The following is a 26,967-nucleotide window of genomic DNA, read 5'->3' as shown; positions in this document are numbered from 1 at the left end:
GCGGCTGCTGCCAATTGCGGACAGAATAAGCTGATGGACGAGCTCAGGCCGAATCTGGGTTTGCTCGGGGTCGGCCTGGTCGAGAACGACAGCTTTCATCTGAATCACAATCAGGAGAAGAGGAAGTGCAGTAGCGCCAGCTCGAATGAGCAGGACTTCGGCCTGTACGGGGTGCATCAGGGCCTCGAGGCGAGCCCGCCGACGCCCGCCGCGACGCCCGGTAGAAGCAGCGTCGGGGCCACCACCACCGTCGGTGAGTATCGCTCAGATACTCTTGTCTTGTTGGAAGACAGCAGAAGCGATTCGAATTTCCTCTGTAGTTATTATTTGAGAAAAAGTAGGATAGCAAGCAGTAAGTTTATTGGTTTTATCTAAGCGCGTTATATGGTCCGAATCAGAAATGATCAAGTGTTGACTCTTGTGTTTCTTTCTCTACTGCCTCCAAAACTATACTGGAAACTTTAATAACTTTTTCTCAATTAATTCATATTTCGTATCATTATTTATGAGATACTTGTTTTGCATTTGTTTTTACAGACAAGTTGTAAAAACTTGTCACGTTGTATCATAAGAACAAAATTGTATTAAAGCTACGCTCAAGCAATGTTGTAAAGTTTTACTGATTGTCATTAATGACGCTTTATAATAAAAAGAAGTAATTTATTTCGACATGCAAATGTCAATCTTCTAGAAAAGAATGCGAGAAAATTAATCTGGAGTCACGTAATTCGATACGCTTTTGTAATTTCGGAGGTATCATGCTTTTACACCATCGTTAAGAAAGAAATGGACATCGTGCCATCTCGAGATAGATGTATTTTCCGCTTGTTGAGCCTCGAGTACGCGTTTGCAGCGCAACACGACCAGCCCGAAGTGTTGACAATAGATCGGGTGGGGCAAACATATGGTGGTACCTGTTCTCTCTTTACTCTCTATGGACTATTATTATGTGCTAGTGGGGGTTTAAGGGAGCTTAGCACCGAGGGTGCCGCTAATGGGGTGGGCTCGAAACGTCGGACGTAGCTTGCACGCGTGACGAGCCTCGCGCCCGATCTCGATGATTCGAAAAAGACTCGGCGTCGGGATGAAAGGGCATCTCCAATTTCCTCTCACTTCTGCCCATAAACCAGTCGCGACACTCGTATTTCATAACGCGCGTACCTCGGTATATATCTCGAACCTTAACCTGCATTTATTAAATATGAAGTAGAGTTATTAAAGTCTAGCAAATACTGAAACAGTTGTCTACTATACTGTAACTGACTATAAGACTCTCAATATTAATTAATTAGAATCGCTTTAATATTAGACACTTTTTGTTAGTTTGTAGAACGCGACCCAGGATTAATTCGTAAAACTTTTTATAAAGAGATTAGACGGTTTCCATAAAATCATTTTTTCACCGGTTATCTGAGAGACAGAAAGAGAGAGAAAGAGAGAGAGTTTGTTAATTAAATCATGTCATTTATAGTTAAATGTATAATCGGTATAAATTAGAATATGTGCAATTTGTATACACGTGTTCTTAACGTGTATCCTCATTTCCTTGTGAAGGCATTCGATAAATACGGAGTTCAACAGGTCGGTCGTTAGGAATTTTTCGGCCTTATTATACTCGAAAATGAATTTTGCGTGGTCGTACCCTGATCCGCAAACGGCGATATCCTACGCTCCGTCGCACCCTTCAAGGTCAGGGTTTCCGGAAACGAAATGAGACTACCGCGGGATTCTCATGCAAATGAAAATCCGACAGCCGCTTCGCGACGAGAGGAAAAAGAGGTAGCGGAATAAAACGAGGACGGGGCGGCGGTGGAGGGAAAAATTAATGTCATTAACCCCCTTGCGCGTTCTCCCGGGGTATTAAAAGTACTCAAGCGACGGTCTTCTGGCGCGCATTTCTCGTGTCCTTCTTGAAACAGGAGCGCTCACTTCCTGTCGAGTGACCCGTAACACCGTTGGTCCGCAACTGTGACCACAACACAGAGGAAGATGGATTCGTTTTGCGCGTTTGATTTCTTCTTATTAACATTATTGCTCTGTAATTTTTTGACTATCGCAAGAAAATGAAATTTTTATTTCAATCTGATTAAAATTCGTAGAAGAACGTGGACGAAAAGTTATCATTTACAGCTATTTTTCAACTTTTAAGGTTTAATGTCTTGATAACTAAATTTGAAATTGAAACTAGTTTAGAGTACTTGAAATTAAATGAGAAGGGAAAGTTTATTTATTTGCCTCCTTTTTCAAAGCTTAGGAAACTTTTCACGAAAAGAAATAATCTGCTCGTTTATAACTCGAAATAAATTCTGATGTCTCGCTATTTTTTCTACGAGTTAATTGCAAGACACCCTGAGCAAGAACATCGTTATACATATTTAAACTTAATTATACATACAATGACGTAAAAACTGTAAGAAAATTCCGAAAGCACAATTTTTAAATTTCAAAAAGAAGACCGTTTCATATTAATTTTTAATATTCATTATTAAATATCTTAATAATTGGATATTAGATTATGATATTGTCTCGTGAGAATTTAAAGCCGCGTGTTTCTTGCGAGTAAATGTCATGCAAATCGAAAGTAATTGCTGTCTCAAGCAGCTTATTCGCTGGATTGCAAGTGTTAACTTTCAATGCATATACATTTGCAAGTAATATATGGAGACACTAAGATGTAAGTGGATTTGCACAGGGTGAGAATCTCTCAATATCACTGATAATAATCTAAATCAATCCAATTAAATTCTAGTTCTCGAAAGCAGATATATCGGCAATAAGTACATGTGTGTTAATTAATCCTTAGGGAGCAGAAGAGGAGGCTTTGCAAAAATATTTGTAAAATCTTACAATCACAATTTTTCTTTGAGAAAGATTTATTATAATTCATTGTATTCCTTGCCTCAAAATAACGCACTGCATCAGCGCCACTATAACAGATTTTCGTGCGTCTTGCAAAAATGACAAAATTAACGCGTGGATTGCGAATAAATTTTGGAAACGCGGGTATCACTTTTGGCCGATAATGCATCCTAATGTGACAGCAGATGCCGACGGATGGCAGCTGTAGGTCGGAGGCTACCGCGGTCCGTATTAGCAGTAATCCTGTAAAATGTGTCGTTGGTCGCGTGCGTGTCAGATCTCACCGCGTTAAAATCACCGCTAATTACCTTTGGCCCTCTGACCGTCTCCGAAATCTGCGAGGGCAGATGTTCGCCGCGGTGCGGCGCGGCGCGGGTGTCCACAATGCACCCTCGCACCACGCTCCTTTCTCGAGTGTCGCTCGTTGAGATTGTCGACGAACAGCTTGTAACTTCGTCCTTAACAAAGGGTTAACTCGGCTGCGAACGGCTGGACGGCTCGTGCCGTTTCGCTGACATTTTATTGTCTCTGTTCTATTTGACCATCCTTCTCCTCTCAATCGCGAGTTTATTTCGTGAGAAATCATATTGCAATTTTTGAAACATGTCAAACAACATTGAGCTTATCTAAAAATTTTTCGACCATTTCAAATACAAGGGAGAAAATAAAATTGTTGTAAAGGAATAAAGAAAATAATTTGCTAGATAAAGACTAAAATATCCGATGTTTTTAAATTGTTATAATAGCATATATTGTTATGATTATAATAGTATATGCTACAATGATTTGAATTATTTTTTGACTGTTAAGTTTTATTAAGATTTACAAAAATCTAAAGTATTCTATATTATATTACAGAATATATGTGTGCAAAAGAATAGAAAGTAAGAAACATATTGCCTACATTGTTACTATGGAATTAATGAAAAAAATTAATTTTGGCATCATTAATTACAATTTAATTTCAACGTATGACGTATCATATATTAATACTCTTCTCTTTATTTAAAGGAATTTATGATGCATTTCATAAAATAACGTTTTTTTTATAGAGAATAGATTTTCACGTTTGTAGCATTTAATACACTGAAAAAAAATGCAATATATTCAATAAGATATGTTATTGCGGGCTGCCAATTAAAAATATACTCAATACAATAATATATGCTATTGCAGTATCAACATTGTACTTGCATTAATAGCAAATATTATTGTATTGAGTATTTTATGTAGTTGGCAGCCCGCAATCACATATGTTATTGGCTGTATTACATTTTTTTTCTGTGTAGCATTTACCATTTATATTAAACATTAGTAGCATTAATAAAATGCAAAGCAGAGATAAAGAGATAAATTTTTTCTAAACATTTTTTGTAAATAATTAAAAATGTTCTATGTAAATAAATTTTAACAAAATAAACTTTTGAAAATTTTACTTATAGAAAATTGTTTTTATATCAAGCTTTCAATTATATGTTTTATTCAATATTAGTATCATAACAACCAGAGATAGCTATTATTACAGTAATTTTTTCTGTAACAGTAATCTCGTAATTGTAATAATATTATTGTCCTTTTGTGTGTATAATAAATGTTTATATTACGTTTTTATAGCGTGCTCGTTTTAACAAACGTAGTTTGCAAGGTTATAATTTTTTAGCAGATTTTTACGTCAAAGACGGAAAACTGACAACCGTAAATTGCCTATTTTCTGCAATCGGGAAAACACTGTAATTGCATAAAAACGGATTCACATCGCGAATATATTGAAACAGCCATGTATTTCATGAATTTAAATTTACGACCCAATAATGAACCATTTGATTTTTTACATTAAATTAACAAAATCAATACTTATAAGTTGTGTTGATAATAGTTGAAGAATATTCACATAATGATATTTTATATTATTTGTTAAATATATTACTTATTAAAATATTTTATATTATATTACATCACGGAATCTGTAAAAATTGTAAAAGAATAGAGAGTGAGAAACATACATTACCTGGGCTCAATATCTCATTGTCACACACCATGAGATTAATGGGAAAAATTAATTTCGACGTCATAAAGATCGGTGAAAAACACTTTTTTGCCGATACCTTTTATGGCACATTAATTTTATTTCGTATCATTTATGAAAATCTCGTTTCAATCTGTACCCGCGCGAAAAAATTAGGATGAGCTTTTGATTGCGTTAAAACGGGATATAATTTTAATGGGACAAAGTAATTCCAGCTCGCGTTATCACAACTTTCAGAATTTAATTACGCGTTATATATCATCGAATACTTAGCAAAATTTTTTTCTCAGTCTTCTTATTTTTATTTTTTTTTAAATAATATATTATATCGAATAAATGTAAAATAAAAGAAGCTTTCTGATTTCCACTGCAAAGTATATTGAAAATTCGATATGTTTTTGAAGCCGTGTCAACGAAAAATGAATGCTCGATGAAGCTCTCGGAAAATTACATCTCAGAGAAATCTTTGACTAAAAAGAAAAAAAATATATAAACAACAGGAAAAAATAATGCGCGCGATATCGTAAAGCGCGGAGATGGTCGAAGAAACGGGTCGCACCGGGCCCTTCGCCTTCTTCCTCTGAACTTGACCGAGTTTCCTCGTTCATCGGGTAACCGGGCAAGGTATGTAAAGTGGACAGCATTCATCCTTGAACATTGAATCAGCATGTAACATGATTAGGTCATTAACGCCCTAACCAAGTTAGCATAGTGCGAGGGACTTCGCTCGCCACGCTTACCCCGGGTCGGTGCGACCTGGTAGGTATCTACGTTCGTTCATGAAGCCGGCGCCGCGACGCTGCGCCGCGCTGCGCGGGCGTCCAAGACGACGACGACGACGACGACGATGACGGCGGCGACGTTGGTGGCGGCGGCGGTGACGACGACGGACTTGTCGCGTCGGAGGTCGAAAGTTCGGCGGATCGCGCCTTCCATGGAATATCGAATTTTGCCGGTGATGAAAGGCGATACGGGAAATCGAGTTTCGGCCGTTTCGACGCCGTTTCGGCGCCGCTCCTGACTCCTCCGTCGTCTTCGCAGGCGGACAATACGCATGGGAGAACCGCGAGGAAGGCTCCACCTCCCACGCGTGAAAAGCGTTTACGCCCGGGCATCGTTAACGGAGTTTGTTTATTACGTTATCAGGTAACTCGGTTTGGCCGCGGGAAAAAAAAAGAGTTCTTCTCCCGCGCGCTGTGTAAACCTATTGCGTTTACACGCGTCACTTGCTCGCCGAAGTGGGTGATCGCGGAACTGTATCAAGTTCGAGGATTCCTGTTATTTCAATAAGCCTGGTGTCGCGAAAGAAGAATGACACAGGCTGCTCTTTCACGAAACTGCCCCTTAAACAAGATGAGTCATCTAGGGAAATTCCTTTTTTTGTTGCAACATAAATAAAATTACGTAACACGTAATTATTACGGCATCTAATCGACATGCAATTTCGCTACTCAATATATTATTTGACCCGCCACTAATACGCCATTAAAATAATTTTCAAGCGCAATCGGCGGATAATTTAATTCATGAAAATGCGCGAAGTAATTACGCATTCACGCGAAATACAATTGTGCAATTCAATGTTAATGAAGTTGAAATTTATCTGACGTTATCGACGTCATCACACGGACATTATCGCAGCTTAAGGCAAAGCGAACGGGTAGCTCTACGCTTTTTCTTTTTCTCTCCTTTTTTAAAGAAAAATACCTTTTCGAAGAGTCCGCACAACGGTCTTATTGGGATTCAATGAAAATGTTAAAGTCGTTTTCCTTTTTCTTCAGGAGCCGAAGGCGCTTTCAAAAAGTTAAAGCCCGACCCCTGCGCCTCCAGTCCTCACATTGGCCACACACCTACCACAGCTAGCTGTCCAACACCGGCCCGACGGCGACACAGGACTACCTTCACTCAGGTTGGTACAGGAGTGTCACCGTTTTTTATCCTTTTATTCCTGCGGGTAATCGAAAATGTCTTTCCTGGGACGAAATTCATAGACCGATCTTGAGTTCCAGAATCGTCTAGCCACGAGCAGACTTAGGACTTACTTAATGAAATAACAGTATTGACGTCTCAAGATGACGTACTTAAGATGAACCTTGAATAAGATCGGTCTATAAATTCCGTCCCTGTTATCTCTTCTTGAGTATGTTCGTTCGGTCTAGCAAGACATCTTGGAAAAATGTGCGTTCCACCGCGGAGAACGCGAGGCCCTTTGATCGATAACAGCATTTTCGATTACCTTCAATCTTTCGTGCCGCGTCCAAATTTCCTGCCGGATAGTTCAAACCGGCCTTTACCGCCGGGCTTTCCAATTGTTTCGCAGGAGCAGCTGGCAGAATTGGAATCGGCGTTTGCAAAATCCCATTATCCGGACATATACTGCAGGGAGGAATTGGCGAGGACCACCAAATTGAACGAGGCCAGAATTCAGGTGAGTGCGCTATTAAGAGAAAAACAAACTGCTCTTTCTCTCGTTTCTGGTATACCGTATGAAAGGCAGTCTCGTATGATTAGATCAACAATACTGTCTCACCTGCGTGTATTTTATAAATGAATTTAAATTTAGCGGCGGTTTTTCATAGAAATTCAAATAAATTCAATTAGTGACGTGAGGATAAGTCACTTTTGATACACGGAAAGAATAATTTTGCTAAAAAATCTGAATATTCAGCTGGTTACAAATCTGAAAATAATTTTGTTAGATCATCAAAATAGTTATGAGGGATGTTCTGGCATAGTGAACAATATTGCAGAAATTGGTAACATTCTAACAACCTGCTTGAGCGTCCTATTATTATCAACTCTGCAAGCAACTAAATTTTTAGATTATACTTTTGCAAAACCATTACCGTTGTTCCCGGGCATTGTCAATATATCTCGTAACTTTTGGACTTTGTGTTTGTTACGTAACGCCAGTGTTAATGGTGGGTTTTTAATATTTTGAGAATTGTGCTTCGTTGTTCGGTCGCCGCCGAAAAATTGTAGACATACTTATCTCCTGCCTATCTTTTTGACAGTGACTCACTGCGTATAATTGAATCAAAGACGCATGTGGGGCGACGAAATGAAATTACGGGCGCAAATGTCGATCCAAGACACCCTATATTCTTTGAGGGTCGTGGAATCGATCAGAGGGGACGGAGACAATTTTTCAATATACTTTTCGACAAACATTACATATACCGATACAATCTACATAGAGGACTGAGCGACAAAATTTTGTGTTCGTACTTCTGGCTTCAATCGGGACAAAAATCACGTTTCAAAAATTCCATATATTTTTTTTATTTACGAAAAGAAATAGTTACGTGTATCACGGGAAATTATGGTGTTCAAAATTTTAATTTGTTCGACATGAAAACGCGAATTCTACGACAGTGGTGCGGTTTATGATGACATTAAGAGCGGAGGATTTGGTAATGAGGTAGAAAGGGGTCGTCGGAGAGGTAGTGGAATGAACAAGATGAGTGGGTGAAGCAGAGAGAGAGAGAGAAAGAGAGACGATGTTGGGCACCGGTTCGCGTACATACACCGGGGCCCCGAATTCCGAGCCGAGCGGTACATATTAAAACAGTCGCCGGTGCGTCGCGCTCTTTTGATATATAATGCAACGGGGTGTTGTTTGAGTTAAAAGCCCGGGAACCGCCGCGACTTAACCCTGTTAAACTGCGATGCCAAGTAAAACGCGGTTTGCGCTCGTCGCTCGCCGGTTATAACCGATGCACAAAGTGTCCGCCGCCGAGGGCCGTGCGCTCGCGAGGAGCCGCGCGGCCCGCGCGACGGATGCTCCTGTGTGCTCGTTTCGACCTCAAACGCGAGAAAGAGGGAGAGAGAGAGAGAGAGAGAGAGAGGAAGGGAGGATTTCGCAGTTTTAAATGTCATTTCCAGTGGCTGGTTTTCTGGCGCGCGGCTCTGGCCCAGAATCGGCCAATTATCTGTAACCTGCAAAGCGCGCGCCGTAATTAACGCTCGCGTCATCGCGGATTCGCGCAGGTTTCGACTACTTTTGGCGAACGACAGCTTTACCTCAAGCGGTGAGCTCTCTCTCTCTGTCTCTCTCTCGGTGGTTTCATGCCACTGGAAAGTGGTTGGTGCTGTTCCGCTGGTTTCTTATCCCGTAGCGAATTAATGTTCATCAGCCACTCCACTCGTATTCGTTTCCGAAATTCGTAATATTCTGCAAGAGCTATAAATATCTGAGCTATAAAAACCACTTAATTGCATAAATAATAAACGCGTTTTGCAAGCGATTATGTTAATAACTATCGGAGCATTAAATATCTAAAAAGGCACTTAAAATGGATTGCGAATCGGCTGATTACGTCGGTATAACGCTAGAACGAAATTAGTTCTTCGATCTTAATTAGCTCCGCGTATCAGAGAGAGAGTTAAAAATTCCCCAAAATAGCGATCGGTTATTGCAAAATGGCGTTCGATTGTAATCCAATTCGGACACGTCAATTTCGATACGAGGTAATATCGATGAACCGCAATACAAAGTGCCTGATACTACTATCCACGCCAAATTCGGTGACTCCCTCCCGCCGTTCGTTTCGTGCACGGACACGGAGGGCGAACGAAAATTTCGTCGTCCCCTGGAGGAATCGAAGGGCCAGTTTAGGGTTTAGGAAGGTATCCATCGCAAAAACAGGGGTTCTCAGCGGAGGAAAAAGACCAGGATGGCGGCCGTGCAAGAAAAGGGAGATGATCCCTTGTCTCTCTCTCTCTCTCTCTCTCTCTCTTTCTCGCTCCTTCGATGTTCTTTCCAGAGAACTCCCCCTCCCCCGCCCCTCTTCGTCATCTTCCCCCGCGTCACCCGCGCCTTCCCGCCCTCGTCGTCGCTCGTCTCGTAGTGGAAGGAATAGCAAGCCCGGCAAGCCTGAGACGTTTCAGATCTATCTAGGGTGGAGAAAATTCAATTTAAAATGGCGGCTCAGATATAATGGCAGCCTCCGGTACAGCGTCACCCAACCCCCTGCGCGCCCAACTCATCTCAACTTTGCCACCCTCGTTCGCCGTCTATTTCTCTCTCGTCCTCGCCGCCTCCACGGCCCGTGTCGCTATCTTTGAGGAAACAGAATGCCGTGACTAGCGCGGTAGCTTTTAAAGGGACGGCTCTCTCCCGCATCCAGCAACGTCGCCCGATTGGCGGCGCTCGCTAAAAAATACATTGATCCCACACTCCTGTGACGCGCTCGTTGCCGCTCGTAACTTTTTTCGCGGGGCACGCAGAGTTCAACTGACGTAAACGTGAACATTTCCAAGGCTTGAAGTTACTAACTTGGTCCTTTTTGGATTATTAATTGCATTAACACACATACACACACACACACACACACACGCGCGCGCGCATGTAATAATGCATATATTATTAGATCATCAATTCAACATTTAATATTACTGTTCTGGTTCTGGTTCAATAAAAACTACAAGATCAAAAATACGCAGTTCGAAGAATCAGATAATAAATATAAGAAATATTGTTTGAGCACAAAGATCTTGCTATGACTGTTGTCGGTCTTTTCTTGATTTGAAATATATATAAATATACATATATGTAAGTAAATTATTCTTAAGATTGTGATATACACGTAACTTTAGATGATTATGCGACTGTGAACAATTGAGAAATATTTCTAAACAAGAATAAATTCTCATAAAGTTTAAGTTTCTGTACGGATCGTTCCTTAAATAGTACCGCAAATTTACTACGCGATTTGCAATTTCTCTAAACACGCAAACGCGTATTAGTGCACGTTGAATGAGCGTTTTCCAGGCGAAACACGGTACCACCTTGCGCGGGATCGTTTCCGTCCATTTATGTCATTTCGAGTGAGGATTTGCAGGAAACTTGGTAGGAAGATGTAATGTGCTGCTTCGTATACACACAGGCATGCAAATAAATTTAATAGGAGTGTAAAGCAAAACTCAGTCGGGACAAATGTTTTCCACGATTGCTTGACAATTGCAAATGAAGAGGGAGTAATTATGGTTGCACTAAATTATTTTTTTTAATTTTTTCGAAGCAGATAGCAAAAATTTATTTTCCGTTAATTTTTTGATTTATCTCTTAATAAAAATTTTAATCAAATAACTTAAGAAGAAAAACATTAACTGTATATATATTATTAAATACATACATTTTTAATTTTATAAATATATATATATATATATATATATATATATATATATATAAAATAAATAAAATTAAAAAGTGGTAAAGAGTGCCTCTTATATATTAAGATTGTTGTTATAATATGCAATTGTTAATATATGCAGAGGGATTTTCATTTGTGATCATAATGATAATAATAGTAAAAAATCAGGTAACACTCGATGGTAAGAGAATAATTCTCGAATCACCGCACAAGAAATCCCATTACGCCGAGGAAAAAGAAAGGAGAAGCCCGAGCTCCGCGATATTAAGTTAGCCGAGTTTTCATTCGACCTTTTTACTTCGATTCGACTTCCGATCGAAGCCTACCTACCGGTCGTTTTATGAGAAAATCGGCTTCCTATTTGACAGGAAACAAGGAAATTTCTGGGAATAGCAAAAATAACTGGCGAGTACGTACTATATTTCGTGACCTCGCATTCCACTTATAAACCGTAGCTTACTATTAAATACAAATTAACAATTATACTTTTACAATTATACAATTATTTTATTTTAAGATAAGACTAATCGAATAAATCAAGTTCCTCAATTTCTCTTGAAAGTAAGAAAAATCGGCTAAATAATTATTAAGTTTAAATTAACAACAAAGTTATCTCTTAAAAAAGATGTTACAAAATTACATTTCTTACATACTTACTGCATAGAAAAAGACAATATTCTTATTTCATCCTATTTATTAAACATCTTTATTTTTAAAATGTTAACTATCGAAATAAGATTAGCATTAAGCAAACATAATTTACTTATATAAAATAATTAAATAGAACAGATTAGTTTTAATATTAATGTTTGATAGTGTATTTTCTGTGTATGTGATTGTGCAATATGAAATTAACCATTTTCACGCGAAAAGTATGTTGAAAATTTTAATATTTATCTATAGATAAAAATCTGAAAATAATTACGTTGAACCATATAATTATATTGGTCGCACAAAAATAATGATTAGAATGTCAAAACTTTTTGTAGCATCCTTATCATACTTGGCTAATCTACAAAATTATTTAGATATTCCAACATAATTATTTTCAGATCTGTATCTAGCTAATTTGTTAAATATAGTATTTCAACAAAACCGTACTTCGTTCTTTTGTTAAGTTTTTGTTCCTATGTATTGTACGATTTATTGTAATTTATTGGGTCGATTAATTTGTCGTGATAAGGGTAACAGTAGTTTGTGTGATTCTATTGGTAATGCTCGAATAAAAAATTATTTGTATGGGATTGAAATCCCATTATCGGTTCCTGGATTCCGTAACTACATATTCGATTGCCATAGATAGCTGTGCTTCTGAAATAAACGCGCAAGTAGTATATCCTTATATTACAAAAGTATTACGCTCTTCTCATCTTTTTCGACGAAAAAGCCATTACCGGGAATGTATCCATTTTCCCGGGTTAGTATGTGGGTTAGCTATCAGAGTGCAGTATTCTCTCAGGCATACGGGAGGATAGTTTTCTCGGTCGCGGTCCTCAAAGTAGCAGACATTTTGAGCTGCGCACCCCCGTGGGACAGCCATCTCGCTCCTCCTCGTCCTCTTTCTCCCTATCCGGTCTATCTTTCTCTATGAGCGAACGTAGCGGGAGGAGAAGAGAGCGCGGTTATTGAATTACGAACTCTTAGCTTTCCAGTTCTTGCAGAGTGCGCGCCTTAAGGGACGCGGGCGCGCTTGCTCGCGCGCGCAAGTATGTTCTCGAAAAGCTCTTCTAGGGAAGAAGCAAATAAAAGGAATTGCCCTTTTACCGGATCTCTTCGGGCAACCTGTTCTACCCGCCCCATAAATGCGTACGGTATGTACAGGGTGTACCAGCATTTGGCGAAAAGTGGAAATTGGCGTCGTTGAAAATTTGGAGTCGGTATCGACTCAACGAAGAACCGTAACGAGGAACACTGGAAATTAATCGTTTAGATAAAGTCCCCTTCGATGGATGAGTATCTTATATCAATATCATTATCTTTATTTTTTTTAGTATTCCTTGATTTAAAAACAAAAAGTGTTGTGTTCCGAAACGCTTACATGATTTACAGTTTACTACAGAATACTGCTACAGCCAAAAGGATTATTAACATTTTGTCATTTGTGTATTTTGTAATAGCTACAAATTTTAAATTGTTCGTCTAGTTTTTGTTCTGTACGCATATACATAGAGGAAAGTCGCCAATACCAACATAGATCTCCTAAAGCTGCACCCTCTTATTTCTTGAAACTAAATACTGATAAATTGCACTTAATACTGATAAAGACATGACCTTAGATAATTAAAAAAGAAAAAACTCATAATTCATATAACTGTATCTTTTTTGTATATATAATCAGTTAATAAATTCTTCAAAAAACAAGAAGGAAATTTGCAGTTTTTTTGCAAATTGTATAGTTTAAACAATAGTGAGTATCTATATTATTAATATTAAATTCTTTTACATGTGTTTGTAGTGTGTTAAAAATATTTTATTTATATTTTTCTCCTTCTTATTCTTCTCATAATGCGATTCATAAAATCAAAATGCAATGTATATAATCAGCACGTCTGTCAACAGATGTAAAACAAATCTGTAAGACAGATAAGAGTAAATACATAGTAAAAACTATATATTTAGAAATACATAGTAAAAACTATATATATAGAATAGAATAAAAAACATAGCATTAAAAACTATCTACGAGGTTAATAACCTAATTTAATCTTTATATATACACAAAAAATTTTCATATTAACTTGTATTTTATACAGATGATTTATGTTCAAGAAAAAGAAAAGGAAAATGTAGTGATATTGCTTACTGTACCGATTTGAAGGTTCATTTTTATTATCTTACGAAAAGTTCAATTATTACAAAATTCAAAACTATCTTATAAAAAGTGTATCATCTAATACAAAATTTCTTTTCTTTTTGTATTTATATTTTTAAAGACTTTTTTTAAGAAATACAATTCAAAAATAAAGTAATATTAGCAATTTTCCTCTATTTGTATAACTGTTTTCACAACCGTATTCTCGATAGTGAAGATGCGCTTCGTTTTAGATTTTAGAGGAACGAGCGATATCGGGGTAAACGAAGCGTCGACAATGTCATTTGCATACGTATGGCGAATATACAAACACGTACACGAAAAATTTCCCGGGGCGAATTACATACGGGAATGGAGTTCTTAGCAGTAGTTTTCTGAATAACCATCCTTATGAAAAAAATACTAAGTTTAAGGGACAATTAATCGAGCTGTTTACATATATTTAATAGATACAAATATCTAACACTTTAAAGTGTAATAAAATCTAATATTAGCTCAAACAATGATTTAATTGTATAAAAAAATACCGAACATTTATCAGTTTTTTTATAAACAGTTGTAAAATTATTTTATTCTATATTTACGTAATTTTTATCTTTATCTCTGTGATGTTATATAGGCACTTTACTCTCGTAAAAAAAAAGCGTCACGTGTGTTATTCGGTATTGATACTATATTTTCTATATACGCGCACATATTTAGATCTGGCAGCCTCGGTTGATATACACGGACGGAAGTAATGCCAGATTATTCGAAAGCCGAGCGTGTTTTATGCAATTGCAAATCGTCCCGCGGCGTGAATTCCAATGCGGATTGAGATTGATTATGCGACTTGCCTCGCACGTACCGCGATTTCCATACATGTGAGTTAGAACGATGCATGCTCGTCATATGAAAATGTTAATCAAGCCCTTTGTTAAGAGTCTTCAAATGTGCCTCCACCTTCGAAACCGCGTGGCGTACGCCACTCTTTCTCCCCTTCCCGTCTGCCCCTTACGGCTGCCGCGAATATTTCTTTCGCTTTACTTGCAAATTTATGTAACGCCGTTAAAAAGAAATATCAAACTCGGTAATGCCTATAATTCCGCTGTAATCCACGGCCACTGAGCTCCCAGCGATCCCTTTCGAGGCGGATCTTGGATTCAACTCTTCGGAATTAATATTCCGATTATCGTCGCGTTTCGATAATCGCCCCGATTCTCTATAATATTTCATATCCGAACTGGGTTCCCTCTGTCTCTCTCGGCTAAGTAATCCCGGATTTCAGCCAATTTCGCGGCAAGAACTTAATCTAAATAAGACTCCATTACTCCGCTCGGTGTGTCTACTGTGAAACTTCATTCGTCGCAATTTATATCTTACGTAAAATTGGCGAGTTTTGTGAAAATATATGAAGGTTTATTATGCCATTCTTATTCCACATGAAATATATCGCGAAAATTGATTTTAAATATTTCACCGACGCAAAATACCATCTCTTTTTTTATTCTATATTACATACTTGATTGACTAATAAAAACGAATTATGTATATTTCTCATAACAATCGTTCTATTCGTAACATTTAATATCGAAACCGTCTCGCTGATCCTGCGACTTGCGATTTGGCTCAACTCGGCGGCAAGAAGACAATCTAAATAAAATCCAATTGTAACTGCGCGAAATTACTTGTCTAATTTGTTCGGCTCTCAATGTCATACCTATACACACCTATTTGTCATTCATCTAACACTCTAGCAAATTTAATGGAATAAAGATTAGGTTTGCTATCGAAAAACGTTTTTTTTTTTAAATTTATCTCGCGTGCGGCTGGGTAAGTGACTCCTCTGCTAGATTAAATAACTCCTCTTCGTATTTCGTATTTCGAGACGTTTCGTGTCAAAATTTGCAAATTGTCACTTGCACGCAGACCGATCGTGACGTCAACAGTCACGGTAACGCGCTGTAATATATGCGATCATTGACGGAAATAATCCTACCGCTGATGAACTATTAATTTCTTGTGTAGGCGTTGATCTCTTCGGCGTGGGTAGACACGGAATAGATCTTGACGTAAATGACGACCTTTATCTCGCATCGTCTGACGTTGGGTTAATTAATAAATTAGCATAAGAATTACTTCATAATTAACTGAAATGATTGATTCAAGTAATTACAATTCTTTTTTATGAGTTCAAATTTTTTGATGAGGTAAAGCTTTCATCGATTGTTATGAAATGCTTGAAAAAATACTTAAAATAATTACAAACACGTTTTTACAAAGAGAACTTTTGCTTTTTAGAAATATTTGGTTGCAACGAAATAGCAAGGGAAATAATAACTTTCGAAGTAAACTTTATGGTGCGTTATTAAATGTGAGCGGCAAAAAGGATTAAAAATAATAAAGAAGCGCAGTTGTGTTGATGAACGGAGCAATAAACGGAGCAAGATGATCGTTTGCGTTCTTATAATGAAAATCTGATTCTTCTATGGAGATACATAGTGAATTTTTTTTCCTCCTCGTACTCGGTTTTTGATACAAGAACATCGCTGCGGATATTTTACGAAGTACTCTTCGGAAGCGCCATGCTTCTACACAAAGAGTGATAGAGCCGGGAAGAGAGCGCAGCAGAAAGATACAGACAGACGCGAGAGAGAGAGAGAGAGAGAGAGAGAGAAACAGGGAGAGTTTGAGAGAGAACGGACTTGTTCGAGCCATCCTGGTTCGTGTCACCCACTTCTGCGGCGATGAGAGAGGGTGTACAGTAGAAATGTCGATAAAACGTGTCGGCCAATGAGCGAGCCCGATGTGACGTCACCGCCGTGGCATCGGCCAATCGGGTGGCGCCGGTGACGTCACCGGTGAGGGTGGAAACAACCCAACCCCGATTCGGGACGAGAAGCCGCAGGCTTTTCTCTTTCTGGGGGGCCGCTGGAAAGAGGGGTCGGTCGGCAGGGCGGGGCGCGAGAGTAGAGATTGTCGGGGGTTACGGGAGGAACGAAGAGGAGAGTAGTAGAGAGAGAGCAGAATAGATGAGGGGGCGGGCGAGGGGATGAGAGTGCGGAAACGCGCGCCGGTGTGGATGCCGGGGTGAGTCGCCGGTGGCGGCTCAGGCAAGCCCCAATATGGGTTTACTAATCCCGCGAAACAATGGAAATTGCCCGATGCAAAATGGCGATAGGTAAACCGCCCTTGGGTTGCCGGGTGAGGCCGGGGGTAGTAAACTTAGGATCCCTGTTCGGGTAAAAGAAAAAAAAAAGAGGGTGCTTTTCGGCCCAAGAGGTTTGTGTCCCTTCCTTGATCGACGAAGACCGTTAACTCGATGTTCACAAATAACGCGTACTATACACCATTTTGTTAGCTTCTTGACCGCCATATTGTTATGCGAGCGTAAAACAATTACTTTTATGAATGCCACTGCGTATCAGAAATTTGCGTATTAATATTTTACGCGTATATAGTATTTGAAGTTCTAGAATAAAAAGAATGTAAATTTTTGTAAGCGCAAGATTGAAAAATCTTGACATGTTTCTTTCCAATCTACTCCGATTTTGAATTATTTATACATTGGCGGAGAAAGAAAAATTAATGTATAGATTCGAATCTTTCTGAAATTATTCTAAGCGATAGATAAACAAAAAATACATCGCGAAAAACCTAATTACAATGTATACAGTTATTCTCTCTTTTGTGTAATATGAAATTATATTGTGCCGCCAGATATTAATATTGCTTAATTAGAATAGCAATTAATGTCCAGTCAAAATTACGTCTGGTAATCGAAGCAAGAATGATACAAACTTTGTTTGCGCTATTAGTGCCTCGTAAACGATGTTGTATATCGCGCAGAGGTCGAAATAATTATCTACTAATTGTATCGCTTAAACATTGCCAGTATGTACGCAACGCGTATCCGTTGGTTTACGCCATTTTGTTCTCTCTTCGTAGGTTTGGTTCCAGAACAGAAGAGCGAAATACCGGAAGCAGGAGAAGCAGCTGCAGAAAGCTCTAACACCAATTCCCGCCTGCCAAGGTGCCATGATGAGGAATATCTATCCTGGTGCTAGCAGGGGTTATCAACCCTACCCCCATCCTCACAACAGCATAAATGGCATAAATCGTTATCCCCAGGTGAGGCTCCCTTACGACGCGCAGGACGCTTCCGAAATTTCATTATTATCGATACCCGCCGCTTTGCACGTTCACCAATGCACTCAGCGCGAAGACGTGTCTCCGATAATGGCATGTAAATAATACAAACAAGAATTATAGTTATGTCATCATGGAGATATACCTCCTACTTATTTCATCTCTATCAGAATCTATACATCGCGACATACGTACACCTTCGTGCAGTATGAAATATTCATACATATACATAGAAAAAGCTTAAAGTTGAGTGCAACAATTGTTTCAAACGTTTCGTACGAATTCCATGCGTATCGTTTGATATACATTATTAATATTATTTTATTATATATTACTATATATTGTTACTACTTTCTCAAAAAATAATGTAGTAGTGCTGCGACAAACGGTAGAATGTTTCTCTCGAAAAGTGGCTCGCGATCGGCGCGTAGATTGACGCAAGTTAGATAAACAACTGATCGAGGAAATTAAAACATTTTGGAAGCAATCGTAGATTCGGTCGACATTCCGAAGGTCCCGCACATATATCGGGAATGAATTTGATGCGTTTCTCGTTAATGATTTTAACCGAGGTATTAAATTGGAGTGCACCTGAGCGTACGTCCGGCGCATCGCTATCGGTCGATATAGCTAAATTGCATTCCGGCTGATTAGTTGGGTCGGCCGAATGCCTACCGCTTTAATTGAGCCGATAATTCGCAAGCGTGTTTCGGTTTCCCTCCTGAAAAAAAAAAGAAAGATACTTGTATCAGTTATCCCTTAGCTCTCGCTTCGAAGCATGAGCCACGAATGTCTCGTCGAATTTTCTAAGACGAAAATTTACAAAATTCCCTTCCGTCTCGCGTGCAACATGTATATCCATTTATCCCGTCAATTTCAAATAACAATTTAATAATAATGCGCCATCGATGTTACATTGTCTGAAGTCTAAGGAAAACTAACTTTCTGAATCTCAAAGAGTGAGACGTCACTGCAAAGGAATGAAAACTGAATTTGTGCAATAATTATACTTGATTGGCCATTTTAATAAGAGTCAAAAATTATACTCCTACAGTGCTACGAAAGTGCAATTTAGACTTTTGTAGAGTGGCAAATCAAATAACTGTACAAGCTCAATTTTCATTCTATGAGATTTAGAGAGAATATATAATGATTATTCTATAATTAATAATTTTATAATTAATAATTACATTCAACGATCGATAACGGTATAAACAACGACGTCGAAAAACGTTAAATCAAGTAAATTTTATGGTCGCACAAACGTTCTTTTTATTGGTTTAGAGGCTCACTCCTCTTTCATTTCTATCTTCGTCAGGAATTGTACTTAATAATTGTGATATATCACCGTAGAATCACGTAACACGTTGGAAAATTGATTACGGTCAGGAAATAGATACCATGTCGCATTATTAATTTCCATCAGTTCCGAACGTATTACACGGTTAATTTTTATAATGAAACCACCCGTCGATTCGATTTCGCGTTTGCCGCCGCCGACGAGTGGAAATACGTAAGAGTGGTTTCTAGCCGATAATTATGTTTCACACACGTTAATTACCGCATTACTTTCCTCTCGTTGTTCCAGCTCGGCCGCTCAAACCGCGCGGGTAACTCCGTAATCTCATTGATATATCGCGGAATTCATTTTCGCTCGTTCGCTCATTTTACGCTTGCGGAAATTAATTACACGTGACATTAACACCGGGCGTCTATCTCTTTTTTTCTTCCTCCCCTTCTTACGGCAGATTTCATTGCGTGCCGTTAATATTCTGTTACTGCCCCGATTAGAAGGGCTCGCAGGATGCGGTAAATCGCGGCCGACCTTCAGAATACGGATCAAAGTATCAATGTTATATTAATCGCGACGGACAAAATGTGTTTCAGATGGGCACGACGTCTTACCCGAGCATGACCCAGCCGTTCTCCATGTCGCATTCAGCGTCGAATATGTCGGCCGTCACCGGGATGCGACAAGATGCAATGGGTGAGTCATAAATAATGCAACGCCAGCGCTTTGGGTGTGCGTAAAATGAATACGACGATGAATGGCTCGTGAGCGCGGTTGCGTTTTCATTTGGGTCAAGGATTATGTAAATGTCCTTAATCCCACAAATATCCTTGATATTCACGCGTTCGCGGGTAAAGTAATCGATTTATTTTTCCGCGAGATGTGCGACTTCACGTTGTGTATCGAACGCGATCGCAATCGCGGCTCTTAGGATTTAAAGTACTCCTATAATAGTCATAATATTTTAACAGTCTACTTGCATGTCTAAATGATTCCTTAAACTAATCTGCGAGAATCGTTTTAATTAAAAGTTTAATTTAAAAAGTGTAATCAAGCTCGTGCTACAAGTAGTTGATTTTATCTTTTATATTTTTGTTTTATATAATATACGTATATTCTGTAGAAGATTATCAATTACAAACTACTTTGTTTTTGAATATTTCTTAAGTAAAAACTAAAAATAAAACTTTAAAAACAACTGTAAATTAAAAAGTATCTTCTATTCGATAGTGTAGCAGTTTTTATAATATTGTTTCATATTTTGTAATAATTATTGTTTGTTATAAACGCAACATATAACTATAAATAAATGTTTATGAAATTGGACTCTAAAACTAGCAATAATGGCAGAATTTACACACAGTTTCGTAGTAAAGAGAAGTTAACTATAAAATAAATTGATAAACTAATAAAATAATAAATATAATAATAAAATATATTATTGAGGACTAAAAAATACAAATATTTTATTTAATTAAATAAAATTATGTTATGAAAAGAATAGATATTTATAACTTGACAAATTCTATATGTGATAACCAAAATTCTAGTAAATACAAAAATTAGCAATACATTTTAGTTGTGATATCAAGAAATCTATTTATATCAGCAAAAAATTGTTTTGACTGTCAGTAAGAGAAAAATGCACCGACTTCTGCTCCATGACAATTTTATGTGTATTATATTGCATTATGAAAAAAATATAAAACAATTTTAGAAAGCTGTAAAACATGTAGAATGATTTAATATTATGAATATTAATATTCATTATTGTTTTTTAATTATCTAAGCAGTTCATGTTTTATGTCAGTATTAATATGGAGCAAGTAGAATTTCTGAAAAATAAGGAGATGCTATTTTAAAGAGTCTATATCAGTCTTGGCGATCTTCCTCTATCATATTCTGATTTGATGATCTCCCGTTGATTAATTACACTCTTCATAAAAATTCAGGAAATTACAACATTTTGCGATGTTCATATTATTTTTCAACAGTTATAGTATTTGATAATATACAATATCACACAATTGTTAAATAATTTTATTTTAGTTTATATTTTGTCACATATTTTATGATGAGTTATAAATATATAACTGAAATTTATAATGTATATTTGAATTATAAAATAAGCTTATGTACCAATTGTACACTTAAAAAAATAATCTTGCAATTTCAATCAAAATTATGTGTGTGTAAATATTAGCTGAGATAGGTAAATAATTAGTTAATACTGTGATATGTATACGTATTGCACCTAATCAATCCAGCTGATAGAAGCAGAAGTTTCAAATTCTATACGTGACAGCCGAAATTCTAACAGATACAAAAATTGGCAATACATTTTGGTTGTGATATCAAGAAATCTGTCTATATTAGCAAAAAAATTTTTTGGGTGTAATGTTTATGATATTGTAATTGTTAAATAAGTTTATTCAACAGTTATGGTACTTGCAAAATGTTGTAATTTCCTAAATTTTAATGTTTAGAAGATACGATGTAAAATATATATTATATAAATTGTTTTCTTTTCGCGTTAATTGGCAATTAACAGTTTCGTAATCTCGTATTGAATTGTGCATATGTATTTCGATCGTTGTCTTTCGATCACCCGCGCACGTCAATACCTCCCCCTCTTCCCTCCCCCCCACGAGATTACACGGACATGGAACGGACGTAAACTAATTTCTTCGGCCTCGTTCTCCTGTCCAGCGTCTTTCCGCGACTTTCTCTGTGCCGTCCTCGGGCGCTGACCCGACGTTATCGAATGACTCCGCAAAAATCCGGAGCGGAAATAGCGCGAATCCGACGCCCGTGCACGAGAGAGCGAGAGAGTACCGCGCGCTCTCTGGTCCCCGCCAGCCTCCAAGACGTTCTCTCCATTTCCGCCCCAGCGCCGTCTTACACCATTTCCGGCGCGAGATGGAATATCGCTTTTAAATCGAATCAAGACTATTCGCGAATTGCCTCGCCCGTCGGGGGGTTGCTTGGCGCGAGCGAGCGATTGCTGTACGAGTGCCGCGGCCTCTCCGCGCTTGCAATCCTGTCGCCTCTCCTTAACGACCCAACGCCTCTCTCTTTAACGTCTTAATGCGATAGCAAATCGACCGATTAGCGGAGACTCGATAAAGCCTCGCGGAAAGTCGGTTAAATCGAATCGCTCCGTCGGGATTCTTTCGGGATTGAAAAGAAATTGCGCTTCTCCGAATGACGTCCAGCTTTGACTTATCGTGAGAGAGGATGGGGGGGGGGGGATTGATAGCGTTGCGCGAGTGCTCCACTAATTAAAGCCCACGTTAATAATGTTTGATTTCGTATCACGCTGCTATCGATAAACAGACATGTAATTTAAGGATCGACGATCCAAACTCGAAAACGCGGGCGCATTGTCTTTCGTCTAAAAATCTCGTCTTGTTTCTCCGTTTTAGGAATGTCGGCGGAGGACGAGTGGTACAACAAGAGCATCTCGGCCCTGAGAATGAACACAGCCCACCACCCGAATCTGGCCGCGCCGATGTTACAGTATCAGACATAATTGTAAACGGAGGCGAGAGGGCGACTCGAGGATCTCGTCAGGAGGGGTCCGATGGCGTACATACCTATGATCCAGCCAATCGGTAGCGATCGAGGGAGGAAAAACGAGGGAGAGCGAGATGACGAACTCGACGAAGCCCGATCGACGTTTTGCCGTTTCGCGGAGGGAAAACGAGAGGAGGAAAGAAAGTGAGAGAAAGGAAAAACAGAACCGCGGCTCGATTTGCGATTTATTCGCTAAATCGCCTCCCGCGGCCGCGTCGACATCCTGATTTTGCGACGCGTCCTCGCATCTCGCTTGCAACAAACAAGCGCGAGCAAGCAAGCAAGCAAGCAAGCTCGATTCGTAACGGCACACACATGTCGCATATAAGTACACGCGTGAAAAAAAAGCTCTCTCGAGCACCGATCACGTCCTCACGTTTCCGTCGCCGGAGGACAGGCCAGATACTAGATCGAGCACGGCACGACAGTTGAATGTTAGACGCTATGACGAAATAGCGAGGCGGCGTTTATTCGGAACATGAATTTCAAAAGTTCAACAATGTTGCGCGCGTGCAAAATATCGTTGCAGAATATCAATTGGCACACCTAGATTCTCGCTCGTGGTTTCCACTTAGGATACATTACGATCGACACGTCTCCGGCATCGGGTATTTTCGACTGGAATGTTCTTAATACTTTATCCTTCTTTTAAATTCATTAATTTTAAGTTTAATTTTTTTAATAAAACTTGATTTTGTCGTTCGAGAACTGGTATTTCGCGAAAAACTCGTGTAAATTGAAAAACGTGAACGAAGAGTATGTTAAATCAACGAAACGCAATTTCAATATGGCGCGGAAAAGAAGCGCTTTGATTTTTGTCACATAAAAAATTTCCATATATATATATATATATATATGTGTATATATATATATATATGTGTGTGTGTGTATGTGTGTATAATAGTTCGTACTTCGATCCTTGTGGCAGAGAAACTCAATTATTCTGTTCTTTATTACACGCGGGAGAAAATACGTGATGCTCGAGACTCCCCTATGTTTCGGACAGCGAAGGATATCCCGCAATTAGCGTGTACAGAAACTGTAGAGCCCGTTCGCCGCGAGATCGTCGTGTATTTTCTATAACGCGTAGAGCCAAGGTTTCTTTTCCTCGCGAGACACTGGGTTCCTTAATTCCGTTCGAGAGATGCGTTACCGCACGTAAACGCACTCGCGTGCGCGGCATTCCGTTAATCTCCTAACAACGATACGTGCCACACCTTCGTGATTAATTGGCGAGAGTGAGGGGGGGGGGGAGCAAGGGAACGGGGGACGATACTGTACATAAGTGGGCGAAAGAGAAGAGATATAGATACATAATATAGAGATTGCGTAATCGGCAGATACTCTAGCATATGCGATTTTTCAATGTCCTTTTAAAAGTGTAAGCATACCCTTAGTGAATGATATTAGGCATTGATTTGTGTGCTTATGTTGACCACGATTTTGGATAATCGGGGGAAGGGGGAGAGATGGGAGGAAAGCGCGTTGGAAGGGGACGGTGGTATCCGACAGTGTTTTGCGTTTTCGAAATTTGAGGGGCGCCAGGGTTTCCCCGTCGCGACGAGCGGATCGTCGAGGCTCGACCCCCTTCGCGCGGATCAGACGTCGTCGCACGCAAATCGACGCAGGGTAGCGCGTCGCGTTACGAAAAATGACCGAAAAATAAAGCAAACGTTCGTGCGTCTCGTGTGAACTGCAAGTACACGTGTCTGATCTCGAAGAAAGCGTCACACGTGAGGGGTAGGCATCGACTTTGAAGCTAAGAAAAAATAAAAATTATCGAGGAGACATCGGGGAACATAAGAGTTGGCGATATATTTTTAGATTCCTGTCAGCTTTAGGGCGGGGGTACGACGTGCGTGAACGTGTCTGCAACAACAGGACATTCAGAATTGTCCGGTGGAATTTCACAGCCGGACAGCTTTTGTAGATTTGTGTGCGACAGCCTATGGGCCGATTTCACACCGAGAAAGTATCCGGCGCCTACACACAATGCCTACACCCACAAACGACAGATTGTAGGGGTGAATTTGTTATAAGCGAAGAAACGAGACCTCGATTTCGCTCCCCGTTGACTTTTCGCGAGTGCCGATCGTCGAGAGGTACGTCGCGACGATTCTTCGAACCTTGAACGAATATAAGGGGTCAATTTCATCGCATCGCAAGACGAAAAATGTCCCAATCGAAAAACGATCGGTGCTCGGACAATTGATGAACGTCCAAGTGGAACAACAAGTCGCAGTAACGTCAACGTGACATTAAAATAAATCGTGATTGATTAAAAATGATTGATCGACTTTTAATGATCATTTTGGAAACATTTTGATGTCATTTCAATGATTTCATGACGAGCCTTTGTTCTGCTCGAGGCGCACACAGATCCATGATCACAAACGGAGGTGGGGAAAGGAGCATAGAGCCAACAGAGTTTTAACGAGAAAGATGGGGGTCGCACTCTATCTCATTCATATCCCAGAATTAAATATGTAATTATCGCTAACAGATCGTATCGTGTAACAATGTTGTCTTCGCAATAGTCGAACCGATTGCATCAACAGGCGAATGATTCCGCCTGATTAAAACGATTGCCATCGCGGAAGCGCGGCACGATCAGACGACTGTGTTATTGACGAGGTAATTTGCGAACATCACGCAAACGATGAAAATCGGATCGTCGATGAGACGGTACGCCGAATGTACATTATTCACTCTGTTGCCGCAAGCCGGTTGATTATTGCGATCGTTCGTCGTCCGGATGCTTTCCCGCGGAAAAAAAGCAGAATCGGAGCTTTCGTCGCTTTAACCGTTTGTCCTTCGAGCTTCTAGTTCGACAAAATTCTGCATTAATTTCATTCTAATGTTATTACATTTACAAATGTATGCGATTTGTATAGCTTCTTGAGGGGAAAAAAAACGAGCAATCGGACGAAGTTATCATTCTGTTAATGTTCTATTTGATTTTAAGAAATATATCACAAGCGCGTACGAACTTTATAAATACAGACTATTCAATTCAATATTACGATTAGTATAATTCTATGGAGACATCAGAGATGGGTTTTGCAGCGAAGCGGCAAACGGTTAATTAACGCGCGACTCGCGACTTCTCCCTGGCGCCTTTCAGTCGTAAATATTCGGAGTCTGTCCAGTCAACAATCGTCTATATTGGTGTCATTTTTCGATAACTGTCTAATCAATATATCGACTCGAGAATGAAGCTGCAGACGACTGCGCATTGTTTTCGTGTAGTTTCGCTGCGACCTTATTATTATCGCTCGCGGCATTCCACGAGAAATGTTCCTAAAAAGTTTGTAACATATCGTACACGGTCCACTTATACGTGCACACACACACATACACACACACACACACACATACACACACGCGCGCGTGCATACAAAGTATACACGCAATACACGAAGTATGCGTGGGCGCGTACGTCCATGCGTCCGACACACGAAATTACACGCGTCAAGTTGTGTCGAGAAGGCAAGATTAAAAATTAAGTGGAAATGCATACCGGACGAGCGTAACATAGTTTTAAGCCAGGGTCACGTATTGTACGTATGTGTTGTACATAGCCTAAATAAAAATTACATTTAAAATTATCCTCCCTTCTCCCTATTAATTTCTTCTTTCTTCTTAATGCACAGAAAAATGTTATTCTCGTGCTAAGAAAAACGATTATTGAATTTTTAGTTATTTTCTTCTAAGTATTTAATAATTTTATCACTGCAAAGAATATTTTCTTGAGAATAATCGTAAAATACACTTGTTATTTATTAATTAACTTGAAACAAGTAGATAATATTTATTTAAAATAAACTTCTCTATGTACAGATACAAAAAATATGTATTTAAATTAAGTAAAATATTACTTAAATTAAGTGAATATTATTTATTTCAAAATTTTAATATTTTATAAAGTTCATCATAAGTATCAAGTTGATTCAAAACATTCTAAATTCTAGTAATTTTGTACACTTTAATCAAAAATATTAAATTGAAATAAAAATACGATTTTCTTATCATTTTGATTTCTCTTCAATTCTATATTCTTCAAAATAATATGAATTTTTTAAAATAAACTTTTTTCTAAATTTGTAAAGAGTATATTTTA

General features: G+C 38.8%; 1 protein-coding gene across 1 annotated transcript; it reads left to right on the top strand.

The window, feature by feature from the left end:
* LOC105834870 (homeobox protein prophet of Pit-1) lies at window positions 1–26,455 on the top strand. The gene is made up of 6 exons (XM_012677685.3): window positions 1–253; window positions 6,667–6,794; window positions 7,206–7,313; window positions 17,780–17,962; window positions 19,868–19,967; window positions 22,697–26,455. Exons 1-6 carry the CDS (start codon window positions 34–36, stop codon window positions 22,801–22,803), a joined length of 846 nt encoding a protein of 281 aa, XP_012533139.1. The 5' UTR covers window positions 1–33; the 3' UTR covers window positions 22,804–26,455.
* The last annotated feature ends 512 nt before the right edge of the window (window positions 26,456–26,967 follow it).

This window comes from Monomorium pharaonis, chromosome 2 (assembly GCF_013373865.1).
Source record: "Monomorium pharaonis isolate MP-MQ-018 chromosome 2, ASM1337386v2, whole genome shotgun sequence".
In the NCBI taxonomy this organism is placed as follows: domain Eukaryota; kingdom Metazoa; phylum Arthropoda; class Insecta; order Hymenoptera; family Formicidae; genus Monomorium; species Monomorium pharaonis.
Note: the sequence above shows the minus strand (reverse complement) of the source record. Positions and strands in the feature narration are given on the sequence as shown.